This window comes from Brassica napus, chromosome A9, assembly GCF_020379485.1.
Source record: "Brassica napus cultivar Da-Ae chromosome A9, Da-Ae, whole genome shotgun sequence".
Taxonomy (NCBI): domain Eukaryota; kingdom Viridiplantae; phylum Streptophyta; class Magnoliopsida; order Brassicales; family Brassicaceae; genus Brassica; species Brassica napus.
The window spans coordinates 6,563,633-6,583,914 of record NC_063442.1 but is presented as its reverse complement, the minus strand read 5'-3'; the positions used below and the strand labels follow the sequence as shown (position 1 = coordinate 6,583,914).

Below are 20,282 nucleotides of genomic sequence, written 5' to 3'. Positions count from 1 at the left end.
GCTGCGATGATTGATGAATACATCTCAGCTGAGTTTCCCGATAGAGAAGTTGATAAAGAGGGGTTTGAACTGGTAGAGCGGCATATGATTCATGGCCCGTGTGGTAAGTTGCGACCCAAATCGCCATGCATGGAAAAGGGAGAGTGTACTAAGAGTTTTCCTAAACCTTCTTCGGATCAAACAAGAATTGACAAATATGGATTTGTTGTTTATAGAAGGAGAGCTGGTACTGGAGATTTTGTAATCAAGGGTGATATCGAGGTGGATAATCGTTTCGTTGTGCCTCATAATCTTAGTCTGCTGAAAAAATACCAAGCCCACATCAACGTTGAATGGTGTTGCAGAACCAGTGCAATAAAATATCTTTTCAAATACATAACGAAAGGCGTTGATAGAGCAACTGTCGTTATACACAAGAACGAGCCAGACACGACTAATGAGATCAACAATTTTCTGGAGTGTCGGTACATATCAGCCTGCGAAGGTTCATGGAGGTTGTTCGCTTTTCCCATACACTATAATCTGCCCAATGTTGTGAAGCTTCCCGTACATCTACCAGGTCAGCATGTGATGGTGTTTGACGAAACTTCTGACTTATCAAAGGTGGTATACCGAGAAAATATTGATAAGTCAATGTTAACAGCGTTTTTTGAGGCATGCGACACATACGAAGAAGCTAGGGAGCTGACATATGTTGAATTTCCTTCAAGGTTTGTTTACCATTCTAACGACAAGGTATGGACACCCAGGTTGCAAGGGGAAGCTATTGGGAGAGTCGTGTATGTCAGTCCAGCATCTGGTGATAGATACTTCTTAAGGATGCTGCTAAATGTTGTTAAAGGTCCTAGAGGTTATGACGTGTTATACACGGTAGGAGATGTGGTTTATAAGAAATTCAAAGAAGCGTGCTATGCACGAGGATTGCTTGATGATGATAAAGAGTGGCATGAAGCAATAGAGGAGCCATCTTCATGGGCCACCGGACGGCAGCTGAGAAGGTTGTTTGTGCTTATCTTGGTTTATTGTCAAGTTGTAGACCCACTCAAGCTTTGGGAGCATACTTGGATGTTTCTAGCAGAGGACATACTGTACATGAAACGAAAGGAGTTTCGATTTCCAGGACTCGACTTACAAGATGAGCAGTTAAAGCAGTATACACTGCTCGAGGTTGAAAAACATTTAAAAGAGCATAACCAGTCTCTAGCAGACTATGATGAGTTGCCTCGGCCAGACAATTCAATACTATCAGAGGTAAACAACCAAGTTTTGCGGCAGGAGCTGATGTATGATGTTGAAAAGGAGAAGGAGACGCATAGGGTATTGTTCTCAGCGATGAATATTGATCAGCAGAAAGTATATGCTGCTATACTGAAGTCAGTAGACGAACGTTTGGGCCAGTTAATTTTTGTCTCAGGTGCAGGAGGAACAGGAAAGACATACCTATACAGAACTATTATCGCAAGGCTTAGGTCAGTTGGAAAAGTAGTTATACCGGTTGCTACAGCTGGCATCGCAGCGTTGCTGCTCCCGGGAGGAAGGACAGCTCACTCTCGGTTCAAACTACCTCTGAATCTAGATGATCGTTCAATGTGTGAAATACACAAAGGGTCGAGTTTAGCTGCATTGATATCCAAGGCAGATCTAATAATATGGGACGAAGCTCCGATGGCACACCGGCACGCTTTTGAAACCTTGGATCGTTCCTTCAGAGATTTGTTAACGCATGAGAATCCAGAAGCTAGCACACAGCCCTTTGGTGGCAAAACGGTGCTTCTCGGCGGGGATTTCCGACAGATTTTGCCAGTTATTCCACACGGAAAAAGGCCAGACACTGTACTCGCATCCATCAGCAAATCATATCTATGGAAAATGGCCCGAGTATTCACCTTATCCATCAACATGCGGCTGCGGCAAGAAGATAAGGACTTCGCAAAATGGATTCTACAAGTCGGAGATGGGGAAGCTGACGCCTTGCCGTCGAATAAACCAAAACATGAGGAAGGGAATCAGATTATTGTGGACAAAAGGTTCTTGATATCTCGCTCAGAGACACCACACGAAGCTTTGGCGCATGCTGCATATCCTAACTTCCTCCAAAACTACCGGGATAAGGACTACCTAAAAGAGAGGGCCGTGCTGACACCTACCAATAATACCGTACATGAGGTGAACGCTTATCTCCTCTCTAAGATCCCATCACAGGCTAGAGAGTATTTGAGTTCCGATTCAGTGGAGTTAGAAGCTACGCCAGACGATGATTGGACCACCCACTACCCGTCAGAGTACCTCAACTCACTTGAGTTTCCGGGCCTCCCTAACCACAGATTGTGCCTCAAAGTTGGAGCTCCGGTGATGATGCTGCGCAATCTTAATCAGGATCAAGGTCTGTGCAATGGTACAAGAATGGTGGTTACTCGCCTAGGTAACAGGGTTGTTAAAGCGAGAATTATGACTGGGACAGATGTTGGAGAAGAAGTTTTGATCCCTAGGATACAACTTAGTCCCACTGATACCATGCATCCCTTCACCTTTAATCGAAGGCAATTCCCGATCAGACTGTGCTACGCCATGACGATCAACAAGAGCCAGGGCCAAAGCCTAAACCAAGTTGCTTTATATCTTCCTCGCCCTGTTTTTACTCATGGTCAGTTATACGTTGCCATGTCTCGAGTAACAACTCCGAATGGGCTTAAGATTTTAGACGAGACTTCCGACATGGGCGGTGAAGACGGAGTTACTAATATTGTATACAAAGAAATCTTTAAAGACGTCCGGATGACCGAGGTTAGAGCTACACATTTACTTTATACATTTTTATATACCCAAGTTTGATTGCAGTGAATAATTGTCGTAATTTCATTGCATATCGGACGACTCATTTATCTCAGTGAACGGGGAGACACAGCGTAAGCATCGAAGTGGACAAGTTATTCTGCTATCTCAATCTTATTTTTAAAATTTTAATAACAGTTTAATCTCATGGCATACAGTCATTTAGTATGTGACCTTCTTACACTTACTCAAAACATCGTCAGCACCTAATGTTTATCCTATATCCTCTGATTTGGGTTTATATGCTTGCAGTTAATTTTTTCTCTTCATATAAATATAGTAAAATTAATAGTTCAAGCTATACTAATAGAAAAATCTATTCCAAACCACAACATTTTAGTTTACCATGAAAAAAGATTAGTTCAAACAATAAAATAATAATAGAGTAGAAAAACAATTAGATTATTTCAAACAATAAAACAATAATAGAGTAGAAAAAAACAATCTTAATCAAATAAATACACATCAAAAATAAAACTAAATAAAATATAGAAGAACAGTATCACATCATGTAGTTACTCTGAAAACTTTAAATCAACAACATAAAAATATTTAATAACAGCCGTGAAAGACAACATTGGTAGGGACCCAAGATATAAAAAAATCTTACCTTAAAAATTTGTGATCAGTGATTTAACTTTATTTTGTTATAACAAGAAATAAATGATTATAAAATCATATGGAAATAAAATCTCATTTAATAGACCATATAATTAAATAATAGACCATATAAAAATACTTAAATATCTTAATTTAGAAATTGCATAACAAGTATTGAAACCTACAGTTAATTCCGAATTTGTATTAATTTTTAAAAAGAAAAATGTCAAAGTACATATCATATGATATGAATTATCATATGACATCCAAAGACAACTATAATATAGAATTTTAACCACACTACGTAATTTGTTAATAACTATTTTGTTCAAGAAAATAACAATATTATGCAAATACGATTATGACCATTTTTCAAAATTGATTATTTATATATATATATATATATATATATATTTGAAAATATAGGTGGTACAAGTAAATCAAAATATATGTAGGACAGGTTGAAGAAAAAAATTCAAAAAAATAAATGTTCTAAAACCCTTAAAATTATGAAATTATTGTTTCCAAAGCCAAAGTAAAACTTTATTTGTGTATTTTTAACAATTATTGTACATTAAACATAAATAAGAAAGGTCAGAAAATATTCAGACCATATCTAAAGATTAAATTTATTATCTATTCGTTTTTCTCATTATGTTATACTTAGCTTTTAATAATAAAATAGCAAGTTTTGTCTTTTTTGAAACACTCAGAAAAGTTTTATTATTAAAAAATTTCGATAAAAATGATAAATATAATTTTAATAATACCCTACGGCATATATTTTTATAACACACATATATAAAACTATAAATACCATACATATAACAAAAATTATAAGAAATTCCTGGGATTTGTTAATATAAAAAACATAGTATATGTTCATTTGTTATTCCTTTGCCCATACTCTAATAATCTAAGTTTCATGTATCTACCTAATACTTAACAACATATAACAAAACTCGGACAAACCATCAAACTCCCGAGCACCCCCCCCCCCCCTCCGATAACCATAATAACATGAAACCTATGAACAACCAAAGTTTATTATACTTATAATTTTAGTTTCAAGATTATTTTATAATTCACAACCCGCCCGTAGGGCGGGCCGATCCTAGTACAAAATATAGAACAGTTTTAACTATATGACAATAGTAATCTGAAATAACATGTAAGAGCAACTCCAAACTAAAACTCAGTTTTTTTCCAAAATAGAGAAATAGAATAAAAATATTTTAACTTTATTCTATTTTTCATTCACTAATGAAGTAATGAACACATAAAAAGTAGATTATTCTATTTATAGAGTAAACCAGACTTTTTTATAGAGTGATAAATAGAGTATGGTTAGAGTATTTTTTACTTTATATTTTATTTTACTCTATTTTGGAATAAAAGTTTGAGTGAAATTAAGATGTCCTAAGAGAATACCCTTTTGATTTACCACTTGAGCACGGCTCTTAAGGAGTACAAATCTGAACTCTAAAGTTAAAATTGAGTAGAGATTGATATGCGCACTCGCGTGGTATTGATTTTTGCATTTTTATATATTGATTTTTTTTATAAATAATGTTATATTTTTTAGATGAGTCGTAATATATTTAATTGTATTCAAAAGATCTAGACGAATGGGGTAATATGATAATTTTTGGTACAAATATCAGAACCCATTTTACATACATTTGTTATTTAGATATTTTTAGGTTCTTATACATCAGAACCGAGCTCATCCAGACCCAGAAAGACCCAATTCAAAATCCACACATAAAAACTTTTTTGCACTATTATAATTACCATAACAATTAATTATTATGGTAATATAATTAGAACAAAGTAAATATTGATTAACTAATAAATAAAATTTGTATTATTATTATGGTAATATAATTAATGATGTGATGTATTGTTAATGTAATATAATTAATGAAACTGTTAAACTGAATGAAATATTGAAAAAAAAATTAATGTAATTATATTAATGAAATTATTAAAAATATACTATATTTTTTTTTTAAACTGCTATTCATGTTTCCAAGCAATTTTTATTTATGTTGACGTCAAGGTTTTATGTATATTTTTTTAAATACACTATACTTCTTTAATTATAACCAATTTTCCTTATTCTATATATTGTTTTTTCTTCTTCCTTGTCATTTCCAACTGACGTAACAAAAGAATTTCGTTATAACCAAGGCAGCATGTAGCATAGGCATGTAGTCGATAATTGATTTGAACAAGTAATCATTTTTTTGATAAAAGACCAAGTAATAATTCTCATCTTTATATGTTTTTGTGAATATCATTTACTGGATTGAAACTTTTATAATATAAGCACAAAACACATATCAAATACAGGGGCGGATCCAGAAATTTATTTAGACTGGGGCACATAATTATATTTATTATATCCAATATAATAATTTTTTTCAAAATATAACATAGTCATATATATAAAAGCTCAAAATAAACTAAAAGTATAGAACAAACCAAAAACATAAAAAATATATATAATTAAGAAACTTATATTATACTATTGACATTGGTTTTCAATGTAGATTGACATTGTTTCTTAAAATATTGTTCCATAAACACTTAATAAAAATAACTATAATAGTATTTCAAATACGGTAAACAGTGAAAAGTAAGTGAATAATTTAGCTAAAATTAAATATATGGTAAACTATTAGAAATGATAGATAATATTACTTAGAAGAGAATCTAAAGAAGTAATTTTAATGGATTCAACAATGTTCAATTGTTAAATTAATAACTATAATTAATGTCAATACCATATTCCAGTACAAAGGTTTGTGCTATTTAATAGAAATATTTTTTTTTTACAAAAGAAAATAGACATAGGACTCGTAACATTCAACTTCAACTAAAAAATATTAGGTTAATTATATGGGCTGGAGCATATAAATTTTATTTGTAATTGGACTAAAACATTTTTGTTTTGTTTTGATTGAGTGGAGCAATCTTTTGTTTTAATTGGGTGGAGCACTTTTCTTATTTTTTTATTAATTTAACTTAAACCAAGTTAAAAAAAAATAAGTTTTATTTACTATTAAGAAAAGAAAAAAAAAGAGTGTAGGACAAGTGCCACACCCACTCCTCTCCTCCGTCCGTCCCTGATCAAATATGCTACAAACCCGAAATTTCAGTTCCCTTTAATTATTTTGAAAAATTCATGTTCATGCAAAAAAATACTTTATTATATACTAGAATATAACCTATGAGCGTGTTCAAAAAGATACTTCCTCTGTTTTAAATCTCTTTTGTTTTAAGCCGCAGATGTAGATAATTTTAGTTAAAAATATACTCCTTATGTTTCTTAATGTTTCACATTTTATTAAAACACATTAAATTTACATATTTTTTGTGTTTATCTTTGTTTCATAATTTTAAACCAATAACAATTCAGTAAGTGCACTTAAATTTTTTGAAATTTGCAATAAGTTAATAAAATATGTCTTGAAAATGTAAAAAATGAATCTTTTTAAAACAAATTTTTTTTCTATAATATGTAATATTAAGGAACAGAAGGAGTAATTATCTATAGTGATTACTTATTAAAAACATTATTTAATATATGATTTCAACCAATTATAAAAAAATATATAACTTAATTGGTCATATACTATTCAATATATAAAAATTGCATTGAAATGTTAAAACTAATTATATTATAAAACAATTTTTTTGCTAAAATTATTTATAATATAAAACGAAATAACTTATAAAAATGGGTGGTATGGGCTTAAGATCTTTTGTTCCGGTTTTCGGTGAAATAACTTATAATTATCCACGGCTTACACTCATGTATGGGAAGAGATCATTCCTCTCCTCACCGAAAATCTAGACAAAAGATCGAACTAGTTCTCTTACGATTTTAGACGACATTATATGTTGTATTGAAGGAACGTAATGGAAGAAGATTTGGTGAGACGCCTAACTCAGCCTCGGTTCTTATAAGAATCATAGATAAGTACGTTCAAAAACGCATCACCAGCATGAACCATCGAGAGTCACCAGCTTATCAAAAGGTCACAGAAACATGGTTCTCTTTCCGTTAAAATTCTAATGTGATGTAAATCTAGTTTGGTTTTGATTTCTTCTAAGAATCGCAACACTTGTTCTAAAAAGTATTTTTGATTGAATTAATTTAACATTCTTTCAAATAAGGGGTCGATAATCAAAAAAATAAGTTGCACACTGTAATAAAAGAAATACAAGTTGCACAGTTGAAATGAAGAAAACAGAGAGCGACATAATGAAATAACACGTGGGTTTATGGATCTAAGGATCTCTTTGTTAAAATCAATAGAAAGAGGGAAGAAAAAAGTTTTGGCCTCTATCGAGTATGTCACTTTATATCAATTGAAAAGCGCCGATGTGTTATATATGAGCTATGGAGTGATCTTCTCTACTCTCAAATCCCTATTCCTTCTTTTTAAACATCATCATCATACCAGTTTACTTTCTAAAATTTTATGTATCCTACAGTTTTACTAAAAATCGATGATATAAGTATATAGGGCCGACAAAAAAAAAGTTAATGTAAACGTACTAGCATTTATTATAAAAACTCTCAAAATCAATATCATAACATGGCAATATTTTATAGTAATTATTTAAATATAATTTTAGTTTATTTTAAATCATGTAATTAATTATATTTTATAGTTTTCGAATAGTTGGACAAGTTTTTTAATTTAAATTTCTGGATCTTTATTCTGCTTTTAGTTAAAAATTATTATTAGTATTATGTGTTGGGATTGATAGGGGAGAGAGAAGAGAGGATGAGAAAATGATTACCCGTAAGAAAAGGGAATCAAAATGAGCAGCTTTTGATGTGCTGTTGTTGATTTGGATAAAAGGGATCTGTTTGGGTGTGTATGTGCACACAACATACAAAAGACCTTTTGATATTATCCCATCACAAAGTATTGATCTGTCTTCTGTTGAAGTGATCTTGACCATTTATCATTCCAAATAACGACCCCTGAATTTTATAGTATGTTATTGATTTTGTTTGGAAAAAATAAACTTGTTGATTTTGGTAACGTTTCCTGAACAAAATATGAACAAAAAAAAAACAAATTTGTTTGCTTTCATTTTAATTAAAAATACATTAAATCCATTAGAATTTACCATAAATAAAATTCAATAGAAATTGAATAACATGAGTTTTAGTGTGTTTCAAATTCTACCTAATAAACACATCATTCAATAACGCTAATTTTTTCTAATTTTAAAACACATTCAATTCTAGTTTTAAAATATACTACCTCCTTTTCACAAATATAGATTTTTTAGTGTTTTTATATATATTAAGAAAACACATTAAATCACTATAACAAATGTATCGTTTTTTGTAATTTTTATTTTATTTTAATAATTTGTAACCAATAATAATCAATAAAATAAATAAATTTTTTTTAAGATCACAATTTTTCATAGAAAAAATAAAAAATCTATCTTTATAATTTTTTTTTAAAACATCAAACTTAATAAAACGGAGGAAATATTCATTTCCATTAAATTATAGTATCGGATAACATCCTCCTCAACTCTTTTTTCTCTTTGTGAGGTTTTGAGTTTTTAAGTACATACCTTTTTATAAAAAGGCAATATCATTGATAATGAAGTCCACAGGTTTCTAAAAAATATGAATCCGGAGCTATTTTATTAATTTTTCTTTATTCAGAAAACCCTATCAATCAAAATAATCATAAGTGAAGTAAAAATAAAATCTCTCTCCTCACTTTTTTTCATCTTTAACTCAGTCGAAGGCAATGATTACACTTCTCTAACTTTCTAGGAAATTACTAACACTATGATTTTCTTTCGCTCTTCTTTTATCCTTTTTTTTTTAAAAACTCATTCTTTTATACTATTCCTTCCTGGAAAAAAATGTACATGCATATAATAATGTTTTTTTTTTGCTAAAATATTTACATATAATAATGTTAGTTATAACTTATAACCCCTTGTCCCCATGTTAGTTATAACTTATAACCCCTTGTCCCCTTTCCTAAATAAATTCTGTCTTTCGTGTTATAACACCAAAAAGATTACTAAAACTTTTGCTTAGCCAGTGTTAAATACTAGTCTTACTCGTGGATACTAGATGTAGAAAGTCACTAGTGTTAGTGGTACATATATATGCATATATATATATCCTATTAAAAGGAGATTTCTTTTGTTACGCAATTTTGCAGAATTAGTTCAAGAGCAATTATGTAGAATTCGTTCAGAAAACAAATAGGTTAAATTGATAGGAAACACAGTTCTACTTTATGTGAATTATGTACCACTATACATCACGAGGTGTATGGAACGTCATGTGGGTTGAATATTCTATGAACATTTCTGAGTCCGTATAATCAATAAAGCGGTAGAGAGACATTGAGAGAGCGATAATAAATAGTCTCAACCACCAATGTAATTGGTGCAGTTGTGGGTGAAAGGTACTTCCCTATCCAAAACAAGAAGCTTATAACTAGAGACATACTTGTTTATATGATGTAATATTCCATCTTTTAAACCATGTCTAAGCATATATATGCATGTAAAAGCATATCATCATTGATTCTTCCATATGTAGTACGGGGTGTGTGTTTGAATAGAGATATATGATGATGATGATCCTGAACTAACTCTCATGAATTCACTTCATTTATTGTTTATATTGCATTTACGTTATCGAAGAGCGTGCTCTTTATTCGACAGTGAAATTCCTTCCGCCACTCTCTCTTTCTATGTATCTCTATCTTTCACTCTTTTTTAATTTTATTTTTGAAAACATTCATTTTAGCTCTTCTCGCTGCTATATATTCTAGACCGATCATGAATTCTATAGAATCATGTTGTACGCATACAACAAATTACCGTATTAAATTAATTAATGATTTCACAAAGAAAAGTAAATGCAGTACAAACAAAAAATAATCCGAATTACTCAAGTTTTTTTTTTTTTTTGCTTAAGATAATTGTTTTACTCTATCATCCAATTACTCAAGTTAAACTCTAAATATAACTAGTGATGATTCTTTTGTAAAACGTGTTTTTCTTAAATATTTATAAAACATAAGTAAGCAAACTCCACTTGATATAATTTTAAGAAAAAACCCCACTTGATATACGAACGCAGAAATGTACTCTGTATTTATCACGTATATATGTTTAATTATGGTAGTTTGAGTTCATATAATACTTATACTTCTTATTATTTTGTTATATTTCAAAAAATGTTATTTTAAAATTAGGATATAATTAATACTAGTTTAGATCTAGTTATATTTTTGTATCTCAGGATGTAAATGTAAACAGAACATTGAATATGAAGCGATAGATAAAATTTTGTAGAGTGTATGTATACATTTTAAAAGCGTGATAAGCAAGTCATGAATTACTGAAAATCAATACACACCAACTGAGACTAAGGCTCCGAATAGTAACTGCGATTTGAGTGGTGCAGGACAAGCGGTTTAACTGCAGTGCGGTTTTAACAATTATAAAAACGTATAGATATATGGTATATGTAGAGATTTTTGTTATTCTTAAATGCGATGCATGGCGGGTCGGTTTGTAACATTGGAAGCCTAATGGTACGTCGAGCTAATTAAAGTTTCAATAAATGCACTAAATATAAACAGTGTAAGGTAAAGTGTAAACAGCGAATAACATATGACAGACTGAATATAAAGCTCGGACCGTAGAGGGGCCATGCATGTTCCAAACCCTATATATCTTCCCATTAATTTCCGGGAAATCAAATAATTAATTTTTAACAAAAGATTATTATAAATGTTTTCATGAAATTAGGGCAAAAGTACAAACAAACTAATGATGCCCTAATGAAAATGAAATCTCTGCAAGTGGGTTTTAGGGGCCACGTAGACATGAGTTACAAAAGCTCTGAGTCTTTAGCCCTCCTGCCTCTTCAACAGCACTTTACGACAATAACAGAGATCGTGATGCGCAATTTAAGATCCTCTGTTTCTCACAGCATGCTCGTTACCGTACGCACTCATAGGATATATGTAGTTGCTTGTGTAGATATATACTGCATATGCATGTATAATTATTAATAACAACATTTTCAACGTGATATTCACAATCCATATAGAGTTAATAACTTAGTATATTGCGTAGTTCGTTGAACTGTTTAATTATTCGTAAGAAAGTTCAGAAATCGTATAAAACTCGTTTAAGTGACTGTTAAAATATGTTTGTAATTTATACAAATCTCTTGCAAAAGGTCGCTATAATACATGATTAGTCATGACTTATAATGTATGATGTATTTCATTAGTCCACAATATAAATTTAACTACTCAAACAGAAAGGAGCGGAATTTTTCATTAACCGGGTTTATGTAGGATCAGTTAGTTTGGTTAGGCAACTCCCTAAAAGATTCTAAAACTTCGATATGCAATCTCATTTTCAAAGTAATAGTTATTTAACTGGTCTAACAGTTTGGTTGTTCATATGGTATTTCTTTGCACGTTCTGTATATTGCTCGTGAATCCGAGAAATCATGGGATCTATACAAACAACTATACTATATATCTAGCCTAGCAACTTTTGAGATCCGATTTCTAAATTTTAATTTTATATGAGCGAATTCTAGTCGACCGTATCTTTAGACTTTAGATCCCGTTTCCCATAGAACTTTTAGCTCATATGAAAATCGAATAATTCGTCAACTTTTACTTTAACCAAAAAATCTCCCAGTATCTTTTATAATCAAATTGCTATTTGGTAGAACAGTGAGATTGTATGAGAGTTGGGTATTGTTCCTTTTCAACTGAAAAGGTCATATTCATTAACCAACAACCTATACTGAAACAAATCTCTTGAAACTTTAACGAAAAATATAAATTGTTAATATAGTGTATGCTTGAATTACTACGGGGGATGGAATACTTAACATTTTCATAACTACATCAGTCACACTTTGTTCTACACACTATATTTGATAGATAATAATCTATTGAAAAGATCAGCGGTACATATACAACCAATAGTATAGCTATTGTCTAGTGATATGTTTGTTTTACATTTTGTACAAAACAACTATTTTCACTATGGTGATTTCGTTAATTGTTCACATGATGGTTGTCATTGATCATTATATAGTCTTGATCTTTAATCATTCATATTTTTTTAAATCGAAGATCTGTGATTAAGTCTGAAAAACAAAACTCATTTAGCATCTAGTTAATTATGATATTACAATATATAAAAATATATCTCATATGAGAATTCACGTTTGATTATACCATTTTCAGCCGACTTTTAACATCCACGCCAAACAATATTCCTTGCACAATGCTAAGATGTCTTGTAATTTTTTTTTCCATGATATACATAGTTTTGCTTTTTTTAGGGTTTGAATCCTAGACATTCTAGTGTAGGATCATTAATAAATTTTTAGTCAAACCGGTAGACTAAGAGCATTTCTAAAACAACACTCTATTTTTAAATTTGCAAAACTTCATATTTGAGGTTTAAAGATAGTTTTTTTCCAAAATCAAAACTTCAAACTTAATTTCAAAAATATTTATATTTTATGCTATGGTTCTTATATTTATTATAATTAATTTAAATTCATAAAACTTTATAAATAAATAGCACATATAAAAAATAATATAGCAATATTGATTAATAGTTACACTAAAAATAAATTTTATATAGAAATACATAGTTAAATATTTACAAGTAAAATATCACATTTTTCTATAAAACTATTTTCTTAATACTCCTACATATAATTAATTATTGCGTTTGTTAAGTTTCTTTTGCAATATTGTTTTTCTAAATATAGTTTTAAATTTTTAAATTATTATTTTTAATTTAATTTTATTTGTAAAATTTAAATTTATAAAAGCAAATTTGAAATATTTATGAGTTATAATTTGTTAAGGATTAAGAATATAAAACGACAAAATATTTAAAAATCACAAATGTAATAAGTAATTGTAAAGACCAAATGCAAATAAAAATTTGAAACTTCAAATTTGAAATTTTAAATAGTGACATTTGTGAAGTTTTACTACTCAAAATTTCATATTTAAAGTTCCACAACAAAAATTTATATTTTTTTTAAATAACAAAAATCTTCTTCAAACGTAGTAAGAAACTAAAGCTCGAAATTTTGCTTGTTATCATGACCATATATGGAGACACGATCAAACTTAAACAGTGGAGAAATAACTACCCTAACGAATTATCAAACAGAATTCATCACTTTATCATTCATACTCCAAAAATAAAAATAAAAATCGTCCCATCCTACGATAACTTTTGTTTATTTAAATGTGTTTGTATGGAAAAATATCTTTCATACGTATACAATAGATACATAACACTTAAAGCTGGTGAAGTAATAATTAGAAGAGGCAGAGACATTGAAAAAAGAAAGAATTGAGTTTGTTTTTCGTCTATGTAAATACCGATGATGCCCTCACCTTTCTTATTTCCTCATTTGTCCCTTTCCTTTTTCATGTTTATTTCTAACTTCTCTGTCCCTTTCAATCCTTCTCCACCAGATATCCTCTGATTCGATCCCCACAATATTTATAAAACAAGCATTTATTTTCACTAAATCAATTAAATTCCCCAAGAGTAGTTCCAGTTCTTTTATTATATAAAGAATATAATTAATTCTTTACAAATAATACGAGAAAATACAAAATTCTAACTACATACCTTCAGCTTATCCTGCTTAATAGTACTAAGTAATTAACTCTGATCAACTCTGATCATGCTGATCAAAGTAATGTTTAGTAAATAAAAAAACTATTTATTAAACAATCTTCTTTCTAAATATAAAATTTTATTCGAACTTTAATCCAAATGAACATATTCTGTCATCTACTCACTTTTGTATCACACTTTTTTCTTACATATACAAATTTTTTAGGTCATATATGTTAGTGATAGAAAATCTTATATAGTCACCAACTTTTTTTTTTTTTTTTGAAACACTGTTTTTTTGAAACACATAGTCACCAACTTTTCATTATACCATATTAATACTTGAATAACTGATTTTAGTGTGAGAAATCAAATTTTCAAGCTTAAAAGAATAATATTGAATAACTGGTTTTCTAAATTTTGCAAAGCTTCTATTTGGTCCCCATCTGTGTATATATAACTCAACACCTTCCACACTATTTTCTATATCTCCCCCACATACAAAACCTAAAATCTCTTTTGCTTAAGTTCTTTTCTTGGTAAAGTAAAAGTTCACTCTCTCTCTCTAGATCACTGTATTCTTCCGATCTATTCTTCATCTTGATCTTGAAATGGAGCAACCGCAACATCATCACCATCACCATCAACAAACCGACCAAGAGAGCGGTAACAACAATAAGTCCGGCTCTGGTGGTTACCCATGTCGCCAAACGAGCACAAGATGGACACCAACGACGGAGCAGATCAGAATCCTCAAAGATCTCTACTACAACAACGGAGTTCGGTCACCAACAGCCGACCAGATCCAGAAGATCTCTGCACGGCTGAGACAGTACGGAAAGATCGAGGGTAAGAACGTCTTTTACTGGTTCCAGAACCATAAGGCTCGCGAGCGACAGAAGAAGAGATTCAACGGCACAACCATGACCACACCAACAACTTCATCCCCCAACTCGGTTATGATGGCCAACGACCATTATCATCATAACCATCATCCTCTTCTTCAGCACCATCATCATGGTGTTACCATGCATAGGCCTGCTTCGGTCAATATTAAGCTTGACCAAGAAAATCATCTCCTTCATCAGAACATATCTTATCCCAACTTTCAGAACGGTGACTAATTTCTTTATCTATGTGTTATTTTTTTTTCTGACTTTGATGTCTTTTCAGTTTACACTACGTACTATGAATCATTTACACCACTAGCTATTATATGAATAAGCAAATAAAATGCAGGAACCTAAGAAGATTTACATGTTACATATATGTATAAATGAGTCATGATACATATGTATATGTAATTACGTATACATAAAGTTTATTACAAAATTCTTGAAATGTTATTTTTCAATGAATTTATTCAGTTGATTTTCCAAGTGTAGATAAATTTACACCCGAGCTATTACATGTAGATAGCAAAACAAAGAAGAATAAGAACCTAAACCAGCCGTAAAAAAAAACTAAACCAAAATAGATTTTCATGTATATATGATATATTTTGATAGATATCTGTATACTTTTGATAGATATATGTATATATAATGACGTATGTGTGAAGTTATGGATCTTGATTTGGGAAAACCAGATTTGATCTGGAGAACGGTTTCTTTGTTGTGTCATGGAAACTAGCTTCACGTGTTGCGATTGATAAAAATATTAGGGATCTGGGTTTTGTAGAAAATAGCCTATTTTATGTTTTTACAATTTCTCTACATATTAAGTAGACGGTGTGGAAACATATACATACATATTAATTTATTCTTACAAAACCGTATATATATGTTTGAAGGGAATTTAAATCATGCAAGTTCAGGCGCTGAATATGGTGCTCTTAATGCTTCTTCTAATGGCTACATGAGTAGCCATCTCTATGGATCTATGGTACGTCTGAAACTGTTTTAAGTCATTTAATTCAAAAATATCCTGCATATCTGAATATATAAATTCTATTTACATTTAGTGAAACTTGATTTTTTTGATGAAGGAACAAGATTATTCAGTGAGCTACAACAACGTAAGTGGAGGATGGACAAACATGGATCATAATCATCATTACTCAGCTCCAGCTTACAACTTCTTCGATAGACCAAAGCCTCTGTCTGGACTGGAAGATCATGAAGAAGAAGAATATGGTGGCGATGCTTATCTGGAACATAGTCGTACACTTTCCCTCTTCCCTATGCACGGTGAGGATAACATCAACGGCGGTGGTGGTGCCTTTTTGAAGTACGGACAATCGGACGGTCGTGATTATTATGGTAGAGGCTCTTGTGCTTCTCTCAAGTTATGTTTAAACTCCTACGCAGGCGTCTCACCGGATTAAACTCCCTTTCGCCATCTTTATCTCTCTCTCTTATGTTTCGCTGCTGACTAATGATGCAATAATCATCTAATAATGATATATCTCGTACGTAGTTTAGTTATTTGTAATTACTAATATCGCCTCCCCCGGTTAAGCTTTCATTGAGTGCGTTTTTCTCCTTTTCTTTTTAATGTAAGACGTTAAACTTTTATTACTATGAACCTGGAGTCTATTTCAATAGATATAAGTATTTACAAATAAGAACTTCAAAAAGATCCGGAGGCATGAAACAAACGGCAGATATGTATTTCAACGAGATCATGCATCACATGATTTTATTCATTATAGGCATATTTCGTTATGTTAAAATGGGCTAACCTAACATGGTTAATCTTAACTCTTAACCATGTATCAATTTTTTTAACCCTAACCCTGATTTTTGAGACACGGCAAAAATAGGACTAAACATAATTAGTCCATGAGCTGTACAGAGTTAAGTTTTAGCCTGTTGATTTTGCTTCACACCATTTTATATAATATTTTATGCATATTAAATTTTAAAATTTGTTTGATTATTCAAAACAGAGTTTTCCTCACAAAACCATTAAATGAAATTTTCACCCCAGAACTGCAACACTCTAGTTTTTGCCAAAACAACAAAAACCTAGTTTTTTTCACTAAAACTGTAAAATCGATTTTTTTTCGACAAAATGCAAAATATTGTTTTCTTTCCAAATCAAAATTTTATATTAAACCATAAAATCATTTTTTTACCAAAACTGTAAAATTGAATTTTTTTCTGTATAAACCACAAAATTACGTTATCAAATTTTTTACCAAAATCACAAAAAAAGTTTTTCCAACTAAAACGAATTTTTCTACCAAAACTGTAAAATTACTATATTTATCTAACTCACAAGTTAATATTGTTTATTTGTATTTTTGAAATATTATGAAATAAGTTAACCGTGGCTTAGCCCATTCATGTATAAACTATTAAGAGTAAAAGTATAGGTTAGTGCTAGAATAGGGTTGGGCTTAAATCCCATATATAACATCCTAGGCATATTACAATCTAATAATGCTTTGCTAAATCATGTAAACGACACCTGTTAGACTATCTCCAGCCTATTTTTATATATAGATCTTTAAATTAGAGGAAAAAATAGAAATGAAGTTTTTACTTCAATATATTCCATCTATAATAGAAGATTGTTACATTTGCTTCTATTATAGAAGAACACATTAGAACAAAAACTTATTTTTATTTTTTCTTCTATGTTAGAGATCTTTATTATAAATAGGAGCTGGAGTGCTTTTAGGGCTTGCTCTCTTAGCCAGATCCTTGTATCTTATAATCGTGATCAATGATCGTTTTTGTTATGTCGTATGAATTAAACCTTCACATTTAATCTGTTTCATCCCGTTTTTTCTTAGTTATGTCATATACCGGTTTATTTAGTGAAAGCAAAGTACATATATGAACTTGATTGTCTTCATTACTTTTATATTTATACTAAATAGGAAATGAAGGTAAATCATATATAAGAAAATTTGATGATATAAAGATTTATGATCCTTTGAAATTAAAATTGTGTAGTTGTGTCAGTTTTGTATTTAATCGTAACTATACATGTAGATGATTAGATGAAGCTTTTGGATCTCGTATGCCCTTGAATTGTTCGAAAATAATGTTGGTGAAGCATGCTTTTTTTCCCCTTATGTTTTTGTCCTTATCGTAAAAACGGAAAGTTAATGATGCTAATCAATGATTTGTCACCAAACTGTCTCATTTTAATTCAGTTTATAACTTCATCGAGTGTATGTATATACATGATCACTGTTTCACTTCAGTTATTTAATGGATTACTTTATTTTATTTTTTTGTCGAAATGTTAATTACTTTATTCTTAAAACATAGGGTTTCTTCGAGCTGCGTGAACTAAGATGACGCCAGTAAGAATAATGATTCTGATTAGTTACTTTTTGTCATAAAACTTGTTTAAAAATAGTATCAAATATCAATATCATATTCTTCGTAGAAACTAAAGAATCAAGATAGTTGTGTTGCTAAATTAGGAGAAGAACTTCACTTTCCTCACATTTTTGTTGTCTCCCTAACCCATGATTTAAATGGAGATTTAGCTATTTTTTAGCAGGATACTGTGTAGTTTTCCATTCTTTCCTACATTTTATCACACTGATGTATATATTGATGATGGAACTAATAAATTTTGTCTTAACTGTATTTATGGGCATCCAAACCGGACCATTAGTCAAAGACAATGGAGTAGAATGATAAATTTGCTCAGAATGGATTATTACCGAAGGTATCCAAGAGTGGTTTTAGGAGATTTCAACAACATTGTTTATGGGCACTTAGTTGACATTTATAGCCATATACTATCAGTTTTTCCTAAGTTTTTGAGATATAGTCTAAAAACAGATTACTTATCGCATAAACAAATTTATTAAAGTCAATAAAACGTTCAAGCGGGCTAAAACACCATTAAAACGAAAAAGACATAAATCATTACAAGGAAGTTAAACTGCTAATATCTTTGGTCAATCCTTTTCTCAGTAGCTGGTCAATATCTTGGTAATCGTTGTTTTCCTGAACTAGGTCTTTGACCATAGTCTTTTCTTGAAGATCCTTGGTTTGAGCCAACTTTAATCTGATTTGCTGATCAGTACTAGCACGAGTCTGAGTTGGAACCTCTACAATCATAGTACGTGATAAAGGAGATAAAGCGAATCACCATCTTCAAGATCATCAACCTCCATCTCCTCATATTCCGTATCATATTTGGCTTCATCTCGACTCAGTTGGTCCATCACCTCCTCTAAACTCCAAGGCCCTTAGTAATCATCTTGTCAAGGCATTTTTTCGTACCTCGAGCCTAACTAAGAAGGATAATTTTTTTTGTGCACAACTTGTTGATTGGCCATGTACATGCGAAGCTTTCCGAAAACAAGCTACCAATTTTGATCTCATTTCGGCTTAAACGCATTGTTTTGCCAAAGCGACCTCCTTCTCCCGGGTTTTTCTCAGACGGGCTTGTTCAATATTCAGACTCGGTGCAAGTTCATCCTTTTTGGCAACCAACTTCACCACCGTCGCCGTAGAAGCCCCCAGGGCCTTTTCGTAGTTTGCAAGTTTCTTCGTTGCCGGCCTAAGCTCAGTAACACCTCAGTTCTTCTCGGTTACTTTCTTTACAGCTCTTTCAGAAAAATCCTAGATTGCTACTCCAATCGTATATGACTTCAAGCCGGGTTACTCGGAGTGCACCGAAATCCCATCGCCGAAGCCATAGTGCTAAAACTGAGAATATACCACAATTCAAATGGATTTTTTTGAAGAATACCCATACCGGAGCATGAACAAGCTTCATCTCAGATAATTTAATTGAAGGATGCCAAATCATAGCTGCGAAAGAACAATCGGCTGAATGCTATAAACCCACGTCATTTGACGAGTAACTGTGCAAGGAATAAAAATCAAACACGACGGCTGAGAATGTTGCTTAACTGAAATGTTTCCATTCTTCCCCCATATATGATTTAGACCAGCGAAGATTTTTGCTGGAGATAGAGGTCAACCATGAAAAAGGGCACCAAATGATTTTTCCAAACTGTAGAAGAAACGAGAGTTATTGTGTCTAAAGCTTTGATAGACGGGATTCCATCGAGAGAGGCAAACGGTGAAGCCACTCTAACCAAACGTTGGAAGGCCGATTTCACCTTAGTAACCCAAGAATCCGATGGTTTCACAGTCTGCGCAACAACTACATGGACCACGCTGTCAAACCACGAATCTCTGCTCCTGGAGGAGAAACAA

General features: G+C 31.3%; 3 protein-coding genes across 3 annotated transcripts; all 3 read left to right on the top strand.

The window, feature by feature from the left end:
• On the top strand, nucleotides 1-3,180 carry LOC125577786. The gene has a single exon (XM_048739631.1). The coding sequence runs from the start codon at nucleotides 7-9 to the stop codon at nucleotides 2,830-2,832; it is 2,826 nt and encodes a 941-aa protein (XP_048595588.1). The 5' UTR covers nucleotides 1-6; the 3' UTR covers nucleotides 2,833-3,180.
• A 7,830-nt stretch (nucleotides 3,181-11,010) lies between these two features.
• Nucleotides 11,011-13,001, top strand: LOC125577999. Its single transcript, XM_048740227.1, is given in 3 exon segments — nucleotides 11,011-11,017; nucleotides 11,235-11,313; nucleotides 11,315-13,001. Coding segments are annotated over 3 exon segments (300 nt in total). The 3' UTR covers nucleotides 11,529-13,001.
• A 310-nt stretch (nucleotides 13,002-13,311) lies between these two features.
• On the top strand, nucleotides 13,312-16,686 carry LOC106398765 (protein WUSCHEL-like). The gene is made up of 3 exons (XM_022691697.2): nucleotides 13,312-15,255; nucleotides 15,932-16,023; nucleotides 16,127-16,686. The coding sequence occupies exons 1-3, from the start codon at nucleotides 14,751-14,753 to the stop codon at nucleotides 16,463-16,465; spliced, it is 936 nt and encodes a 311-aa protein (XP_022547418.2). The 5' UTR covers nucleotides 13,312-14,750; the 3' UTR covers nucleotides 16,466-16,686.
• The last annotated feature ends 3,596 nt before the right edge of the window (nucleotides 16,687-20,282 follow it).

Excerpts from the sequence above, each read along its gene's own strand:
- LOC125577786 (XM_048739631.1), top strand. The coding sequence starts at position 7 with ATGATTGATGAATACATCTCAGCTGAGTTTCCCGATAGAGAAGTTGAT.
- LOC106398765 (XM_022691697.2), top strand. The coding sequence starts at position 14,751 with ATGGAGCAACCGCAACATCATCACCATCACCATCAACAAACCGACCAA. Across the intron at positions 15,256-15,931 it reads TTATCCCAACTTTCAGAACG|GGAATTTAAATCATGCAAGT; the intron begins GTGACTAATTTC and ends ATATGTTTGAAG. Across the intron at positions 16,024-16,126 it reads GCCATCTCTATGGATCTATG|GAACAAGATTATTCAGTGAG; the intron begins GTACGTCTGAAA and ends TTTTTGATGAAG.